The sequence below is a fragment of the Pelecanus crispus genome, chromosome 4 (genome assembly GCF_030463565.1).
Source record: "Pelecanus crispus isolate bPelCri1 chromosome 4, bPelCri1.pri, whole genome shotgun sequence".
NCBI lineage: Eukaryota > Metazoa > Chordata > Aves > Pelecaniformes > Pelecanidae > Pelecanus > Pelecanus crispus.
Window position 1 is genome coordinate 83,150,930 of NC_134646.1, and position 20,478 is coordinate 83,171,407.

At 36.9% G+C, this 20,478-nt stretch overlaps 1 protein-coding gene across 3 annotated transcripts in view; it reads right to left on the reverse strand.

The window, feature by feature from the left end:
- Window positions 1-20,478, reverse strand: part of CTNNA2 (catenin alpha 2) — a 459,260-nt gene that overhangs the window by 361,492 nt on the left and 77,290 nt on the right. For all 3 annotated transcript variants that reach the window (XM_075708706.1, XM_075708705.1, XM_075708704.1), the window contains exons 4-6: window positions 18,392-18,511; window positions 16,008-16,274; window positions 465-668 (exon numbers count right to left, since the gene is read on the reverse strand). In XM_075708706.1, the coding sequence (XP_075564821.1) occupies window positions 465-668; window positions 16,008-16,274; window positions 18,392-18,511 (591 nt within the window). The remainder of the gene's footprint in view (window positions 1-464; window positions 669-16,007; window positions 16,275-18,391; window positions 18,512-20,478) is intronic.

The following is a 20,478-nucleotide window of genomic DNA, read 5'->3' on the forward strand; positions in this document are numbered from 1 at the left end:
ACATCCTAACAAACACAATAACAACCATCACACAGGGGAAATCACATTGAAAAGTAACTGTATTCTTCTTCATGAAGAAAATAATTCTAAGGCCATTTCCCACTTAGTTTTCATTTAAAAAGTATTTTAGCTCGGAAGGAATACTTGTTGGCTATTTATTACATCAGAAGAAACTTTAATGCTGAAGCTACAGGGAGCATGGAGTTCCTTTGCAGGCCAAAATTAATTCCTGTGAACCTCCAATTGTACCAAACTTCTGCCAAATGTTTGCAATATATTAAAAAAAGTTAAATAATTCAAGTAGCATTACCATTAAAAGGTTAAATAATTCAAACAGCGTTACCTTCACTCCTGGTATAAAGACGCATTATTGGTTTTGTTAATTATTAAAGTCATAGCATTAGCCTCAGAAAGGTTTAATCATCTACTGAAAAAGAAGGCAGTAGTGAGAGCGTGTAACTTACGTTATTCATATACTCGCTGAGCAGGTCCTGCAGGGCCTGGCGCACGGCATTGCACTCGGCTACGATTCGCTCCCGGCGGTCGTCTCGCGTGCACGAAGAGTCTGCCATCAGCGCTGCCCCGCTGATGATGCTCTCCAGCCTTTCTTCAAGAGATGGTCTGAAGCGGGCCTCGCTGAAAGTCATTGGGTCTAAAATAATTTTGTTCTAAAAAACAAAATACGAGCGGGAAAATTAGGAGCATGCGTGGGTCTTCAGGATTTCTTAAACGTCTCTTATTTCAGCGGCTTCACAGTGCTCTCAGTCTTTCATATCAATAAGTTATTTACCAAATTCCTGAAAAATCAATATTACAGAAGTATCTGGTAGCCCTGAAATCCCAATATATAAATAAAATAAAAAATAATTATATCTAAAAATAATTCACAACGTATAGTTACAAAACTACTGTCAAGAGTAGTACAACTGCTTCAAATACGTATTGGGAAGCGCATACTATAAAAGAAATCAACACAAACTGCAATATGGGTATGTGTCTCTACTTCTATATATTATATGTATATATTTCATCCTGAAGTACACTAACAGTATTCTTTCCTGAACCTTCTGAAAATTTCTTGGATATTCAGGAAATTCATATGAAAGTTGCAAGTTATTTATGACTGCAGAAAAAGTGGAATATTCTCTTTTAACTAATTCCTTCATTTTGATCATTTTTATTAGTAGACTACACTCCTGAAATGCTACTAGATTGCCTTAGTATTAAATTAAAAAAAAATTGAGGAAATTGTCATTAACACTGCAAGAAAATCATTATTAGATAATCACACTTAGACAAAAATGGCAATATTTCTGATTCCCATTCTGTAGCACATCTTTTAAAAGCCTTTTTCTAAAGGCTTTTGCAAGCTTTTTTTGTTGGTTTTTAAATCAGGAAAAAGTGCTGGATTACTTAACTAAAAAGAGCACTACAGGAAGAGTCTAAAAACATCTTCAATTTGTCAAATAGCTTACTGGTTAGCAAAATATCTTGATTCCACTAGAAAAAAAATTGATTTTCAAAGATTGTTGCGTTTTAAAGACATTTTAATTCTTAAGTTATGATCATTGCTAAACACTTGTGTACTTTATATATCAAACTTACTACCAAATATCAAATAGGGCTAAAACACATAAGATTCCACCCCTATCAGTGTAGAACCTTTTGTAATATCATGAGTTTTGAGTCACTGCTAGATTATATTGACTTGCTTTTCACCTTTTGCGTTCAAGATAACAAATACAACAGCAATAATCGCCTGCTCCTACTTACAGGCACATTAACACCACCATGTAATTCAGTAACCTTTTGCTGCAATCATGCAAAGAAGTTTCATAATTGCATATTGTCTAAAAATGCTCTGTAAGCTGTGCGCTTCTTACTTGAGCTTTAAAAGAAAATAAATCATGAAATAGGAATTAAAAAGAAGTAATCTGTTTTCTAATAATCACACCTATCTTAAAGCACACAGGATTTTTGCTAATGAACCATGTTAATTTTCACAACATTTTGATAACTTTATGATTAGTCTATTTCCTTTAATATCCAAGAGCAATCAACAAGCTAAATGATACAGTTAATTTGAAAAAAATACAAGAGTGTATTAAAATGTAAATCAGGATTTAGGGACATGATACATAACCAACATCTGCCTCTAATGCTGAAAACTGCATCTGTTTATTATGAATCAGAACATGCTGAAATGAACTTATTCTAGGCTAAATTCTGATTCCAAGTGAGTATGTTTTCTTTAATTCAGCAGGACAAGGCTTTTACAAAAGATCTGCTTATTTCTCAGTAAAACTTCCAATTAACTCCACAGACGGAAAACAGAACTCATTACTATACAGAGAAAGAGGACCGAGCCATGAGAAATCTATAACTTAACTGAATGTGTAGTAGTTAAATAGTAATAAACGTAAGGATGTCAAGAAATTTATGAAGATTCATTATTTAATAAAAAGGACAAACAGAAGAATTTTAACTAGCTAGCATATTGTTCCAGCTCCAGGAACTGCTGACTTAGCAGAAATAAATGCAGCATTACCCAGAATGTGAAATAATATCTCGCATGTATCTTCTGGGGCCTACGTTTCACAGCAGTAAGCAGAGCAGTTTTACAATCACCTAAATCACAAATAAATTCTCTAAAAGTTTGGCCTACACATATTTACGTAGCCGTGCTTTGCAGTCAAATGACCATACTTGGGATTTTCAGAAGTCAACTATATAAATTCATCTTCACAACAGCATCTTCAATTTAGCAGTAGCAAGGCTGAAATTGTACCAAATTAACATTCTTAGCAATTTATGCCATTAGCAAGAAAAAAAAAAATTTAAAAATTAGCTGCATGTTTCAGATTATTTTCAGTGTTCCCTTATTCAAATCTGCTTGTGTTTTTGAATGACCATAAAACGGTCATGGTAATAGCCATGTGGTGTTTGGGGTTTTTTCCAAATGCCCATAAAAATGGTTGTTAACCAAGACAGGAAGTACTCTATTAGAGAGGATTTCCAATAGCCAACATAGATTCTACTTGTAGCAAAGCTCTTTCTCAATCCATACACTCAATCAAAGCACCTTCCATACAGCGCTATTGCACTTTTCATGTTTCAGTTATAGCAACATAACCAGGCCTTCCAGAAAGGCCTCACTTTTCCTCCTCTTCCCTATAGACATAGGTCTAAGATTCTCTACCTACACAGCAAATATCAAACAGCAGATCTGACACCGCTCAGCAAGTCATGAATCATATTTTTCTTCTTTGAGGTTTTTGAAGACTGCACTGTGAGACCCAAGGACCTACCAAGAATGTATTCCTGGAATATTTCCATCCTTTTCAAGCCCTGAGGATGAACAACCTGCATATCAAATATCTCTATCTCTGATCACTGAAACCCAGCTCACTAGTTTCACAAGCACTTATGTCATACTCCATGAATAAATTTAGGAAATTCTGCACAGGCTACATGCAAATACCATTTACGTTTTAAATAATAAAGTGTGTATCACTGAGGGCGTATAATTAATCCAAGCCAGCTTTCCTCGCTGTAAAACATAGAAAAGGAATATATTTGTGGGTTTTTCCTCTAAATAAGAAGAGATCTTTACGACCACCAAACCTTAGCTCACGAAGAATAAAAGCCACTGAGTTGCACTCAGTAATTTGTCATCCATATGGAAACGCAGAATCGTTTAAATTGAAAAAGACCTTTAAGATTATCAAGTCCAACCGTTAACCTAGCACTTCCAAGTCCATCACTAAACCATGTCCCTAAGCACCACATCTACACAGCTTTCAAATACCTCCAGGGATGGGGCCTCAACCACCTCCCTGGGCAGCCTCCTCCAGTGCTTGGCAACCTTTTCTGTGAAGAAATTTTTTTCCTAGTATCCCACCTAAACCTCCCCTGGCACAACTTGAGGGCATATCCCACAATTTTTTTTTTGTTTATAATTAATTTCTAGGCTTAAGAAGTCAGTTAAATATTTGTTTGGGATATTCTGTTAATGACAATTCAGAATCACAGAGCTGGAACGGACTTCTCAAGGTTATCTGCTTTAAACGCCTCCTTAAAGCAGAGTCAACTTTGACATCAGGCCAGGCTGCTCAAGGCTTCATCCAGTCAAGATGAGATCTCCATCCTTGGAGATTTGCCAAATCTCTCTGCCCCTTGTTTCAGTGTTTGATCACCTTCATGGTGGGTTTTTTCTGGTTTGGTTTGTTGAGATCCAAACAGAATCTCTGCTGGATCTGCTCAAGTATGTTCATAGAATCATCGAATCGTTTAGGTTGGGAAAGACCTTTAAGATCATCCAGTCCAACCATTAACCTAACATTACCAAGTCGTTAAAGTCTTCCTTGCACTGGGAAGCCCTAAACTGGATCTGGAAGACCTGATGCAGTTTCATACGTGCCAAATATCGGAGCAGAAATCTCTCTCCTTTGCCTTACTGCCTACAGTCTTACTAATGCAGCCTCGTAGGTGGCTGATCTGCACAGCCGTGAGTGCACTGCTGCCTTGGGTTGAACTTGCTGTCCACCAGGAGCATTAAATGCTTTTTTTGCCCCATTGCTTTCTTAACCCTAACATCACACAAAATGACCAGGACTAACTGTTGGGCCTCTCTTAATTCAGTTTTATAACAAGAAACACCGCTGGGAAAGAAAACCTTAGAGATTCTAAGGAAAGAAACAGAACAACCACTCTTTGTTTAAAATATAATAAATAATGATGTAGTTACTTTCTGACAAGTGGTTATAAATAAATGCTATTCTAGATGTTTATTTTAAACTCTAAACGTTTCTCAAATATCTTACAAGGACAACAGGGTTTTGAGCTTTGGGAAAAAGAGAACGGGGATGAGAACCTGCTACATGACAGCTCTCGACATTCAGTTCCCAAAGAGACACTATTTTTTGCTTATGAAATGTTTTACTCCTTTTTAAAGAAAACTTGGTATCTAAATGCAACTTCAGACTATGTTATTGACACGTACAAAGTTCTTACACATATATTAACATTATATTAAAAAGGAAAATAATGTCTTCTTGGAAGGAAGAAAAAAATAGTTGCCAGGAAATCTAGCTAAATAAATTCCTTCAAAAGTCTCAAGTTCCCATCACTTCTTGATAGCTCGTTAACGAATGCTGAATGTAAATGAATTGGAACATTTTACATTTCTAATTAGTTAACTAACATTGCAGCCATAAATCAAGGACTGACACCATAACTCAGGCCTTAGAATGAAGTGTTTCAAGCCTCTTTATAAGTGCAGACAATTTAGTGTAAACTGTATCGTTGCTATGAACGTACATCATTTTTGGCTTCAAGTTGCCGAAACAAAGTCCAAGAAAATTAATTTAACTATAATTGGAGACTTATTTGAAAACTGTTACACTTGTGATAATATATTCTTTAAGCATATTGTAGTTAACTACTTTGTCTTGTAGTCTCCATTTTATTTAAATTATATGAAGGTGTGTTTATAGAGTGGTTGCAATGTTTTCATAAAGAATAAAAACTTTCAGAAAATAGACCTCTTCATAATAATTAGTACTATAAGCCATCTTCATCTTGCTCAAACAGAAATAAACTATCATGAATGCTAATAAACTATAGGGCAATACTTCTGAAATTTAAAATATCAGACAAATTATTCATACCTCAAGTAAAAATACTGAAAATAACCACATACCTTACATAAATGCATTGTATTATCAAAGAGCACGTAATCATTGAACCTTGGTGAAATTTATCAGGATTAGAATATCTTTTTCAACAAGATTAAAAAAACCAGTTTAAATTAGAAATATAAAGTAAAATGGAATCAAAACATTAAATTAATATTTTAAAACAACTTAACAACTCCAAAAGAACTACGATTACTATAACATTGTCTGTATTTTCCAAATTAAGCCTGTGCTCTTGCAAAAATTTACTTGTTATGTGCATTGCCTTATTGTTCATGGAAAACGTGCTCATCTGCTGGTTTCTGTAAGTAAAAAGTCTTAAGAAAATATCCACAGCTTCTTCAGAACCACAGTTTTATTTACTTTTTAAAAACATAAGTAATGTTAATGATTTGGGAGGCTGGAGGGAGGAAGGAAGTTCCACTTCTGAAAAAGCTGAAAATCAGCCACCATAAAATGTATCCAAATTCATTCCTAAGTCAACGGATAGACTCATAAACTTTGACAGCGCTCAGCATTTTGGCAAGCTTGAAAAAAAGCACGTGGAAAGCATCATTTTTTTCAAAGTTATAAATAGCATTAATGAAACCACAGCACCTCAGAGCTGGTACCAAAGAGATTCTTGTTATAGCTCAGCTATAACTCGCAATGAAAATTCAGAGAGAAAAAGGCTTAGATAATGGGGATTTTTGGGAAAAGAACAAACAAGAAAACACACCAACAAACATGTCTACACAGTTTTCCTGTTTATACAGTTGTATGCATGGGTGTAACAGGGAAGGTCAGGTTCTCGCCTTCATACAGATACTTCTTTCTAGCATTCCCCACTCAATTACCTCCCATTCAACCACTGAGAACAAGAAGGAATTCAGTATTTCCTTGTGCTTCTTATTGTGCTGCTTTAATTCTTCTGCTGTGTAAAAGGATGACAAAAGTAATGATGGCCTTTATTGGGCCCTTTGAACACCTTACTGTGCTCTGTTCTTTAAAACACACAAAACCCCCAACTAAACAAAAGTTATTTCCTCTTGCAATTGAGTAAAAGTGAATTTTAAAAGAAACTATCAATCTCATAAAAGAAGTCCAATATCAGCTTGTTCAGTTCTAATGGGAAACAACCTTCTTATTTAAGAAAAGGAACATTTTAAAAGCACCCTAACCACACATGCACACAAAAAAAACCCAAACCAAACCAAACAAACAAAAAAAACCCCAACAAACACTTTATGCTCTTCTATAGGGCTGTGGAAGGAAGGAAACTTAAACTGATTTTTCAGACTTATAGTCGCAAAGACAGGAAAGGCATCTTTGAGGGCATAATATTACAGTTGTGAATCTAATATGAGACGTTATAAGGAACAAAAACCCAAATATAAACTTTGAAAAGTGTTTGTACAAGACAATGTAGTAGCATAAAACTGATAAAGCAGCAGCTGCAATCATCTCACTGCCCAGCTGGAGCTCTGCCGGTGGAGGAATTATCCTAGATAGAACAGAAATATCCTTCAAGTAAGAAACCTCTCTATTACAGTTTTACAAAAAACTACATCTAAGGCAATCCCAGTAAACTCAAGTGATGTCTGATGTCCCACGGTAAGCAGCACAGTGCAGTAGAAGAGACACTTAATTGGAATTTGTTTCCTTTATTGACTCTTGTATTAATCTTGTATTAAGAGGTTGGACCAGATGATCCTTGAGGTCCATTCCAACCTGGTATTCTGTGATTCTATTAATTTGTTGTGTGACTCTGGAAAAATGATACCTTCTTTCCTTTATTTCTCTTTTTACACTTTATAAATTCATCTACTTCGAATGTAAAACCTTCAGGGCAGAGACCATTTCCTAACATGGTTCTCAGCGATTTAGCGCTACGAAAACACCATTTTGAAGGCAAATGGCACCGCAAAATCAACAATATGTCAGAAGAAGGAACCAAAACCACAGTGACAAATGCCATTAAAAAAATCAAATTGATAGATATCTTAGATAAACAAAGTCACAACCACAAGTATGAAAAACTGCCTTTGTGTGAAAAGAAGCACAGAATACACCGAGGGACCCAGTTTTTCAGAACAACTTGGGAGACAAGACTGTATAAATAAGAGTGTTCAATGTATTTCTTTGTCAGAAGTGCCTGCACCACCGTGCAGACAAATGCCGTGTGCTCGCAGGCTTGGTTTATGCACGTACATCAGTGTGCCCCAAAGTGTTAACAAGGCTGTTTAGTCCCTGTTTAGCAATAAATCAAATGTTTCCACCTGTCACTATGCTGCGTTTCACAGGCACACCATACAGGTGTAAGTTGAGGAAATATGAACAGCGTGACAGTGCAATGCCCCAGGGAGGAGGAGGGTCCCCCTTCCTCTGCCTTCTCCAGCTCCCCAAAACGCACTCCTGCTCGCACCGCTCCAGCACTGCAGCTCTCGATGAGCCGGTCTGATGTGTAAAAAGAACAGAGGACTAACTCGGAGAAATAAGTGAGTAGCTTTCCTTCTGGCAAAATGGGTAGACATGGCACTTTGGGACATGGCTTAGTGGGCATGGGGGTGTTGGGTTGACGGTTGGACTGGATGATCTTGGAGATCCTTTCCAATCTTAACGATTCCTAGTTTTTACTTCCATCAAAAATAATCCAGCCACCAAGCCAGGAAACATGAAATTGCTACTCTCCCCTTAATTGGTTTTGTGTGGACTTGGTAGTGGTAGGTTAATGGTTGGACTGGATGATCTTAAAGGTCTTTTCCAACCTAAACGATTCTATGATTCTATAAATTCATAGTAGTTTGATGACTATCACACTCAGGTAGAAGTGCACAGCCAAGAGAAGACGCAGTAGCAGCAGCTCCCACCTTCACAGCCCCCCAGGAGTCTTCTCCTCACTCTGCTCTAAATGTAAATGGAGATACTGTTTCCCTAAAATATTGGTGGTGTCCACTTATCACATACTTGAGGTACATAAGCATCTCAGAGGTGCTAAATAAACATACTCAAAACAGTACCGAGTGTAGTCTAGTTGGAAAATTTTGCTATGTGTTATTTCTAAGCTATTAAATGTAACCTGACAAAATTTTAATATATTTTTGATTTAACAGTTCAGATATTCATTCTTATTATTAACAATGAAATAAGAAATGCATAATAAATTGAATAATAATGGAATAATTGTATTGCTACAGAAAACATATTTCTTTATAGAAATGTCAATTAGGTTTTTCTAAAGTGTGTTTCCCTTGTGTGTTTTGACTATGTCTAACAAATTTGTTTGGATGAGAGTTCACTACAAAAACTCCTTTGCAATAAACTGGTTACTGTCCTATTACAAACGGGTTAAATGCATTTGACAAGAAAACCCACAAAGCACCTGGCGTGTTGGCATACTGCTTTTTCTACCATCAAAAGAAGTGGTAGCAATGTGGTATGGTTAAACTTACAAATAGGATTTTTGATTGCTAAATCTTTCCACAATACTAATTTACTACACAGAAGCATTTCAGGAAAAATAAAATTCAAAAAAAAAAAAAAAAAAATCAAGAAACCCACTAGATGGTGCTCTTATACCGAAAATACAGATCAGCAGCACCATTCTCACTGCGGAAGGTGAATGAAGGTAACAAGATCTGAACCGCTAGCAAGCAAGGGTGCTTCCCCTTACAGAGGTCACATTTCTGCTATGTATCTTTCATAGAAACATAGAATGCTTTGGGTATCTGGTACGAAAATCCTGTCCTTTCCAGTGCTATCCCCTGTACTCTGGAGCTGACATTTCCACAATAATATACATATTTATGTTCCCATACATACACAAGCATAGATAAAACATTAACTATAATATCTCATAAAGCCAACTACTAAGGTGAAAAGTAGAATGAACTTCTGAAACAGGTGATTGAAACAATTTAGAATCATGGAATGCTTTGGGTGGGCAGGGCCCTTCAGAGCCCCCCCAGCCCAGCCCCTGCAGTGCCAGGGACAGCTTTAACCAGAGCAGGGTGCTCAGAGCCCCGGCCAACCTGGCCTGGGATGTTCCCAGGGATGGGGCCTCCACCGCCTCTCTGGGCAACCTCTGCCAGTGCCTCACCACCCTCACTGTAAAACATTTCTTCCTTATAGCCAGTCTGAATCTACCCTCAATCTAAACTCAGTTTGAGTTTCTTGCTGCTAAACTACTCCCATTCTGCATGGAAAATTCTGGGGAAAAAAAAAAAGTAGCACGCAGAAGGGGCTGCAGTGGGCAGGAAATTGCAGCAGTAGCATGGAAGAAAACATCATCAGGACCATGAAAATTTACTCTCCTTATTCCTCTCTTGAAAGGTCAGTTCAGCATCCTCAAACATATTTTTCTTCAAACAGGTAAAGTTTTCAGGTGTACTGTAAAATACAACATTGTGCTGTTGTTCATTATTTTCTTAATAGGTGAAGGACGACCAGTCTGTGATTTTTCCCTACTCAGGTGAGATCTGAGGAGTGCAGCAAGTGCCAAAGGATCTCACTACTGAGTAGCAGCTTTTAAAGCATCAGGATGCAGCCTTACTGCCTTCACACATGAAATGATCGGCTCAACACCGTTCCAGGTGAAAAGCCACTTCATCTGCACAAGGGGAAAAAAAAACCACCAACCTGCATTGCATTCAAAGTCATATATGAGGTTATCTGAATTTGCAACACACTTTCTCCAGTGCCCTCCAACACAGGCATTCCTATTTAAATTCCATACATAACTGCTACTATACAGAAACAGCCATTTGGCTGCGCTTCCCTAGACACTAGAGCTCAGCAAGTCTGGTTTCAAATTGCTATGTGGGACGTGCACTAATGTTTTTGCAATTGTTTCTTACGATTTCGATACTGAAACAAAGACGTTTCAATTCTTATTTTTGAAGCTCACATGTCGTCCTTTTATCTCCAGCATCACAAATCACTTCTCTGAGGAACATATTTACAAGTAAATTGAGATTCCATACATATTCTGCAAAACCCATTCTCAGGCTGAACATCTAGTACAGTTATTTGTCCAAAAACCAATATTTTAAAGGTAGTCACTTAATGATACAGCATCTCTTCTGTCTGCTACCTTTATGTCACATTTTGACTGCTCTCAGTTTTATTACCAAAATCCTTTGCTGCTGTTGTACCCAGGTTCTATGTCTTTTCAGTTTTATGTAAATTTTTTTTTTCGTTACACACTTATTAGATCTTTCACTCCAGTTAAGGAGCAATGCATTCACTAGACCTGCAAAATATTCCCAAAGGATTATTGATATCTTCGAGAAATATGTTATGGTAGTCCATCTATTAAGTATGAACTTCATTTTACAGCCTGGAGGACAGTGACCAGTGTCATCAGACACTTTGTTTCTCATCACACATAGTCATCTCCCAAATGGTAGATGTACGGTGTTCAAAAATTTGTTAAAGATTGAGTTACGCTGCCTGGAATTTTTCTGTTCAAATCTTTCTCATAACAAAAAATGGTACATTTTCAGCACCTCGGGACCTATCTCAAATATAGAAATACCTCATGTACCAAAAAGAATTTTAACCACCTCTTTCAGTTCTCAACCAGATCAATTCCTTTATAAACCAAATTATTTTCATATTAATTCAAGACTCAATGCGATTTTGAAATCGGAGAGTAAAAGGGTGACAGGCAGAGCAGTTCAAGGTGTAACATGGACCGACATCGCTGGTAAGCAACTTTAAAGACAAAAAGATGTGTGCACACAGAAACAAAAAAGCGTTGGAGTATTAAGATAACATCAAGTACAGGGTGTGTCTGTTTGGATTAACATGTATTGTAAGTGAGCACTATATACACATTTTAACAGCTGCAATGTCATTCTGTTCCATTGATAGATACAGAACTTGCCAAATTTTTATATACACACAAACACAAAACCTATGGAGAAAGCCAGCTAAGCAGTCTCATCAGTTCTGATGTTTTCTTTCTGGAGCAATACAAAAGACAACAGATATTTGCTTTTAGCATTAATGGAAAGCATGTTTTTTGTTTCTTTTTTCCTTTAGATATCTCTTCTCTCCCCTTTCTAAGTCACCGGCTTTATTCATTTATTTTATCCTTGACTCATAATTTATTGTAGACAACCCGAGTCTTGTTCCAAACACAGAAATACTCCTTTTTATGGGTCTACGGTGCATGCATAGTAAACATTTTTATACTTAGAAAACTGTTACACTTACCTTCACAGTAGTGTACAAGAATTATTACCCTCATTTGTCATATCAAAATCTAAAGCAAAATATTTAGAATTGTTTAAAATGTTAAGTATTTTGGGGTGGCCTGTTTAAAACCCCTAGAATTTGAATTTCCTCAGTGGTCAGCACTTCTAAAGTGTTGTCAGCACATCCCACTGACACAGCTATACTTCTAGAAACTAAGAGATCACAATGGCAATCTATATTCTGAACGGAGGCACTCTCCTACTAATCGGAGATCCCTCTCCATTCTGTCACGCAGAATGCGTCCCACTATTTGACTCCAGCTCTTGCTGGGGTTTACACCCATCACTCACTCTACAGCTATTTATCCAGTTGCCAACACATCGGAGTGTAGATGCCACCTACCTTCACCTCAGTTTTCATCTAGCACAGATGTCCTGGTCTTTCTCACTTTATTTCTTCACACTTAGTAATTCTACTTTTTATGCACCTTCCCACTGCACTCCAGTTTGGTGGGTTCTGTCCCTGGTAAACCTCATGCTGGCTATGGGGAGAGCATGGAGGGTACCGGATGAATCAATCCCATCAACACGGGACCACGCAGCAGCCTCTTGATAATCAGAAAGGCTGAGACCTGTGCAGACTTATCAGCCCCAAACTACCATTTCCTCAGCGCAAACAGAGAATTTTCAGAATTCACAGTAAGTTCTTAACAAACCTCTCTATGTAACTTGCATAAATTTGGGCAAGTTTCATGAGAAGAGTGAAACGCGTGTCTTTAGTTGCTGTAAGAACCCAGAAATATACCAGATTTTCCTAATAAATTACTTTACTAATAAATCCAGGAATATCTAGATTTAAATTATCTAAAATTAAAGCAGGAACCTTTAAGTTAAAGGACAAAAAATGAAGCATTAAACACCTACTTCTGTAATCAATCAACTTCAAACAATACTTTAAAGTAGAAAATCTGATAAGAAACAGATTAATGAACTCTCTTCATTTCTACGTAAATCATCTCCAAGAAGCAGTAAGTGACACCTCTTTCCAAATTTTTCTGCTAATAATTCACAGGTGACTTTATACCACAAGTCACCATTGTATAGAGTATGACAACATGACACCTTTTTAAACACAATAGCCAAAGTGCTTAAAATAGGTAATTATTTATATTAGATGTGATGATATTTTGATTGAGAAAGTCTTCAGATGATTTACACTGCAGTTATTTGAAGCGTTAAGCCACAGAACACTGATATTGAAAACTGAAATAAAGAAGGCTGAGAAGTGTTAAATATTATGGAAAAAAGGGTAAACTTATTTTTAATAAAGAAGAATTATCTTGTCATATAATACAACGTTTAGTATGCACTTCATAGCAAATACAAATTGATCTCCATCAATATGACTGATACTGTAAAATAAATATACTGTAAAATTATTCTCACTAGAAAACATAAACGTCCTTTCCTTTGCTGAAGTAATCAAAAGCATAAAAATCAAACTTTTTTCTCCACCATCTTTTGACCCATGACATAGTTTCACTAGTCTGCTAAGTTTTACAAGATCAAAAAAAAAAAAAAAGTTTAACACTGCGCTTTTTGCTTGTAAAACATAAGGGTAAATTCACAATCACCCCACCATCACAGCTATGAATTTCTGCTTTCCCTGGAGTTTAGGGAATGTCGGCTCTGTTGCAAAATTAGGTGTGAATAAATCTCATTCAACAGCTAAGCAGAGAGGCAAAACAGGAAATATAGTTAGAAAGCAGATAAAACAATAGTTTCAATCTTTGTATTCTCAGTAAGTCAGAGAAGAAAATTTTCATTTCATTTCTTAAAATTAGAGAAATTTCTCAGAAAAAGACAGGCTGTTTTTCCACAAGTAATTGTGGACAGAACACAATCCTATGGCTATACGTCTCACATATGCATTCACGATGCCTGCAACACCACATAAAGCGGAAAAGACTTTACCTGAGGAGAAAAATGATGAACAAATATTCTCACAAAGAGGCAGGGGACAACATCAGATGTCTCGCATAGTCTCCCCTAAATTTATTTTCACTAAGCACAATGACACTCTTTGCATTGAACAGCAGCCTTTTCCAGAGAGCAGCGGTATCACCAGTTTGTCACATGTTTTCTGGTACTGTTTGTCAAACCTCTGCTGCCCATAAAATGCAAAGTCCCCCACAAAAGCCAGAGTACAATCACACCAAACAGGGATATTATTCCTGGATCTTACCAATAAGGCACTTGTGAGCTGAGAAGGCCCTTAAAAACATGCAGAATTCCTTAACTCTTGACCCACAATAATTTTAGAGGAAAAACTATAGTTCTAGAAATAAAGCCATTAAAAGAAAAAAGATCAGTATAGTCAATGCAGGCAGTATAGTCAATGCAGGCAGCATCATTTCCCGATTCTATGATTCTATTCTATGATTTACTTGAAAAGCATGACGGGACTGGAGTCAGCCTCTGGGTCCTGCAGCAGTTCTGAGTGGTTTTACCCTCTTGGCTTGTCTCTTCCTACACCTGTCCACACTTTTTCTGCTGTCATGTTTCTGCCTCTAACCCCACTTCCCTTTTGCTATTATTTGTATACTCGTTCTCTGCCTTTTTTCAACATAGAATCATAGAATCATAGAATCTTTTAGTTTGGAAAAGACCTTTAAGGTCATCCAGTCAAACCATTAACCTACACTGCCAAGTCCACACTAAACCAATCAAGGGTAGACTAGACTAAACCATGTCCCCAAGTGCCACGTCTGCCCATTTTTTGAACACTTCCAGGGATGGGGACTCCACCACCAATCTGGGCAGCCTGTTCCAATTCTTGACCACCCTTTCCGTGAAGAAATTCTTCCTAATATCCAATCTAAACCTTCCCTGGCGCAGCTTGAACCCATTTCCTCTTGTCCTATCACTAGCTACTTGGGAGAAGAGACCAACACCCACCTCACTACACCCTCCTTTCAGGTAGCTGTAGAGAGCGATAAGGTCTCCCCTCAGCCTCCTCTTCTCTAAGCTAAACAATCCCAGTTCCCTCAGCCGCTCCCCATCAGCCCTGTGCTCCAGACCCTTCACCAGCCTTGTTGCCCTTCAATCTTACTCAATCCTGGAGCTTCCCTTGGATCCTCTAATATTTACCCTTTCTACCACCATCTCCAAAGTAGCCCCAATGACAGCAAGCCATAGATGCAGAAGACAAGGCCACTCCGACACGCCATGAGATGAACCGCCTGCACTACACCTCCACTTCCAGCCCTAAATAAAGCAGGACCGAGTAGCTCCTGCAGGTTTATGACAGGTGGTTGTATTGCAACATTATGTAGTAATCAAAGTGAAAAGGACACCATTCCATAATTATAACAAACCCTTACCTAAAGTCAGAATGAAAGAGAAAAATCATATTTTCAGATACTGCCTGATTTTTTTTTTTTTTTTCACTTTCTAAAGAACAGCCTTCAGCTGTAAGAAAGGGAAAAATCATAATATAAGACTGGCAATAAAATTAACAGTTAAATAATCAGCTGTTAGGAAAGTTGCTTAAGCAAAACTGTAGCTATTTCTGGAGTAGAGGCTGCAGCACTTTGCCTGCAGCTGAAGTGACTGGTATCAACTGTTTTTGAAAGATGCTTTTTTCATATCTTTGATTAACATAATTCATGACTGAAGTTGAATGTTAATGTTTCCAGGATGCTCAGCTCCATCACCATCTTTATTTTATTGTCTTGACTTCCTGACTTGCTAGACAAATATGGTTTTATCATTCAACAAATCACAGATCTTGGTCACAGAACTAAAATGCCAGATTAATCAGACTTTGTATTATTTGGAACTATATAGCTAGATTTTTCAAGGACCCTAGGGCAAAAGAGGCCTTCTTTCTCTCTGTCACAGCCTCTGCATATGAGCAGAAATTATTCCTTATAATTCAAGACCATGAGCAGCAAACACCTATTCCTGATTAAAAATAACACAAATCAATGTCTGCACTTTGCCTCTGCAGTCTGAGGAAATGGACCTGAAGGAAAAGGGAAATTTGAGTGCTGTTCAAGACCCACTTAGTTCAAAGCACTGTAGATTTCATGGGGAAACACTCCATTTTCCATCCACTTCGGATACTTACATCAAATTCATTTAGCGCAGCAGCAAGCTCTCCAATGCCAGTGTGCCCCTTGTTCTCATCGGTGGGTGAGGTGGCCTGGGCAGCATTGGAGATGCCAGCAATTGCTTCTTGTACTTGCTTGAAGACATAGTCTCTGTTGGCCCTGGTGGCTGCAACGTCAGGGTGACGGAGGAACGCTTGGGATGCAGTGTACAGCATGGTGGCGTTCTTCTTCAGAGCACCTCGAGCTGCAGCCATTTCGTCCCTGCAGTGAGGATCTTTCAGTTCCTACAGGAAAACACGGAATTTTTATAGTTGTAAATGAAATTTTTCGTGTTGGAATGTATGGTCTATACAGCTTAAGTGTCTCTGCATAAATACTGTCCAGTGATTTTGCACAGATGGAATCAATGACAGAATCTACCATAAAACACAGAAAGAAATCTCCCTCCTGCCCAAGAAAGTCCATTCCTCCGTGTAGCTACAGCTGTTACATTCTGCTCACAATATCTTCTCATCAAAGAGTCCATATGCTTCCCTTATTCAAAGACCCACAGAAAATGTATATAAAGCATTCCGAGTTACTCTTCCTGATTGACTGGGTTCAGTCTGCTGATTCCATAAGGCAATGTGAGCGCAACAATCCTGCTGCAGCAAGTGCCATAATTTTGTAAGTACTATACCTATGTCCTTCATAAAATCATCATAAGGTAGAACTTTAAAAAAATCGGAAACTAAAAATATTATATTGATGAATATGTATTTAGTTCTTGAAGACCTAATAAATATGCCCCTCATTATTTCTAGCCTTTCCTTCATACTTTGTTCTATTCCTCATATAATTTAGTGTTTGTTTTAATGACATACACTATCTTTTGTTTCCCCTGACAACAAGCATCAGATACTGTATACTATGTTACCAGAATACGATGACACTGTATTATTGTCATTTAACCCATTAATTTATTTTATAGGATATATCACACTGGCCATGAAAGCCTCTCAAACATCAGGTAAACTAGTCCTAACAATATTCATAAGGAGTAACAAAACATTATTACCTCTATTTTAAAACTATGAGCAAAGAAGTCTGGAGACCTGAATAGTTTACTTATGTTCACACATAGAATTCCATGGCAAAAATTAAAAAAAGAACTCAGATATTCTGGAGTTAAAGGTTCTACCCATTGACGAATTTCAACCACACATGACTGACAGGTAACAGGTTTCAGATAGAATTAAGTTCCTAAAAAATTTATCAGGCTACAAAACAGAAGAGGTGAAAGGAAAATGTACGAACATCCGAGTAGTAAGTTCTAATGCTGTCAAGATTTTCTATGATTGTACGGAAAACCTTACTGGCATTAGAAAAAAGCACCTTAAGTAGAAAATTTTAAAAGGTTTATAACTAAGATTTTCTTTTCATACCTCCAATAAGAACTTAAGAGACATATACCTTCACTAGCTTTCACATTTTTCTCTTTTTCCCACATTTTTCTCTTTTTCTTGTATTTGTAGCTACACTTCCACAAGGGAAGTGTCTGAACATACAGAATAGTACTGTTTGTATAGTGACTAGATTTTACATTTTTCATTTATTTCATTTCAGTAGAACTCTGAAAATGTTATATTTCATTAAAAAAAAAAAACAATAGTGATACAGAAGCAAATTGTCATTACTGTAATGCAGAAAAATAAAGTAAATAGACATATGGATATGGAAAGCCAGCTTTCTAAATCTGGTGTGCTACGCAATACAAAGACGACACACCCCTGAATGAGCGGTGGCATTCAAACACAATCGCAGCTGGAGAGACCTCGTACACCTCCACAGTGTCTGGAGTCATAGAAAGAACAGTGTTCAGGAGAAAGCTATCTTTATTGCAAAGTTGCATAATTGGGGGCATTGAATAAATATTATCATGAGTTTCTGGTCTTTTTTCCATCTGCCTCAGTAATGAACGAATTCATACTTGGTTTTTTTTTAAATAGCTGAAAATTACTAATGATGGTTTTAAACACAAAGTAGATTTCTGTTCTTCTTGTATTTGAATAATACTAGACTACCAAAGAGCTCATGCTTTACCAGTTGTCAGAGTGACCTCAAATCAGCGTAGGTTAGAATTAAATGGGAATCGTCATCAAATGAAAACTATCCTTAACCTCCTGAATCACTTGCCTTTTCATCCTTCATTCTGCTATTAATTGAAGCCACTTGGAAAACACTGTTAAAGAAACTGCATTTTTTAAAGACTTCATCACACTCAAAAAAATTAATGTGATTAAAATATAGGCCATGACACAGCAATTACTTATTGTACATTTTAAACCAGACTTGGTCATAAAATACAACATCTTCAGAACCAAACCTAACTTTCTCAACCACTGCTTTAAAATGTACTCACCTGTTGCCGTCTAGCAGCTACATAGTTCAGTTTTACCATCTCTTTTCCAAATTCTTTAAAGCGATTTGCCAAATCTTGCTCATTTGTTGCATTTTTCACTGCTTCTAGTGCTTCCTCTACCTAGAACATAACATATCAACTGTGTCAGCATTTTAATCCGGATGCAGTCTTTGATAAAGTCTATAACTATTCTACCCAATACTCTCTATTGTATGGAACCTACTTAGCTTTTATGTCCGTCACTCTACAGTGGCTTTATGATAGTCCCACTAATTTTAATTAGGTTTCTTCATAGAGAAGTTGTCTGATTGCCATTCTGCATTACTTTCCATTTACTGTACTTTGGTATCATGTAAAACTAACGTAAAGGGCACAACTATATTAATTTCCCCACCCACACTTATCAGATGAAATGTTTAATGTCTGCAGGTTTTAAAACAAAATAGATGAATATGTTCTTAATGTGTGGTGCAGGCTTTATAGGAAAACAAAGGGAAGTTATTAATTCTGGACAAGAAAATAGCGTTTAAAAAGGAAACTCAAACTTACCATTAAGATTCAAATTCACCCTGATATATACAAAACACTGTATCATTGTGAAGTAAATGAAACAACAACAGATTCAACCCAGAATATATTTATTATTTCTTTTTTCTTAGCTCTCAGCTTCCCTTTTTCAGTTACTTTAAAACTGAGAAAAGAATCTACCAAAGAAAACATACCTGCAGTTACTCAGTCATCCTGTAGCTAACAGGCAAAGATATAAAACCCCAGTTATGCCAACAAGTTCATCTAGCAGATCTATCGTGAAACTTTACCTTATGTACAGCAAGAAAAAAATACCTGAAGGGATAACATGCTCTTTTTGTACAATAAGTAAAGGAAATTTTCCTGTGACTAGATGAAAATTCAAAGTTGTATTTCTCTCCCTCACAAGATAAAAATGCAAATCCAAGCAAAAAGATTGAGAACTGAAAAACTTCTATTCATCCTTCTTTTTAAAACCTATTGCTTCCGCTCATGACAGTGTGCATAAGCTTTCAACAACAGACAAATTTTCCCCTCAAAGAGAAACAGCTAATTCTGAAAGGGACACGCTCCTATGCAAGAGCACAGATTTGCGGCTTGCTCTCCAAACACTGCTGGCAATCCATAAATGCAGCAGTATCTGGTATCTAATGAATTTAGAAAGGCAAAATTTTGTGCAGAACCTGACTTTTTATCATTTGTGTTGCTCAACTGTGTTTTTCTGCGAGCGAGAAAGGATATTCCTATTTTGAGCTTTTACCAACTTACTGCGGATTTACAAATCACAGGGCAGTAGAGTAACAAACCTATACATTTCTACTGGAAAATGTACAATTCAAGCACATAAATCCATAGCTGTTATGTTGGCAATTTTATACTAATTCTGAGAGTTGCAAGCTACATCTTATTCAGAATCCAATTACACCTTCTTTTACTCTTAAGAACAACTGCGGTTTTTAAAGCTGAACTATCTGCCTTAACCACTAACACAAATTACAAAAGCATCACTGTATTAACTAATTTGTTCTTGCAGGATTCCTTGCAAAATATGAACATCTTCCTTTCCTATCAAGAAGCATTTATATTAAACTACCTGAAATTTCCATCTCTAACACGTTTGTAATGACGAGCACAGGCATGACAAACTGATACACATTTTTGGAAGTTCTGCCAGCTCCCTATTAAATAAAATTGCTAGAGAATTTGTTACAGATTCCACTCTGATAATCAGATTTTGAAAGATGTTCATCATACTCTACCGTGTCAGTCTGGGCTCAAGCCTGTGAAATTTCAAAATGAAGAATGTGGTTATGAGAAGTATTTGAAAGGACGTGAGCACAACCCCCTTTTTTATTATAATTTCTTTTACAAATTCATGTTGGAGCAAGTTCTCTATCCTCAAAAAACCATGACTTCCCTCAACTGTACAGGTGTGTTCCTCTGATTAACTAGCATGTAATTAATTACAATAGACTCAGAATTCTGTATGTGCATGATCACATACTACATTAGTATATGGAATTTTATGAGTGTCACACAAGCTTCACTGCAATTAGCAC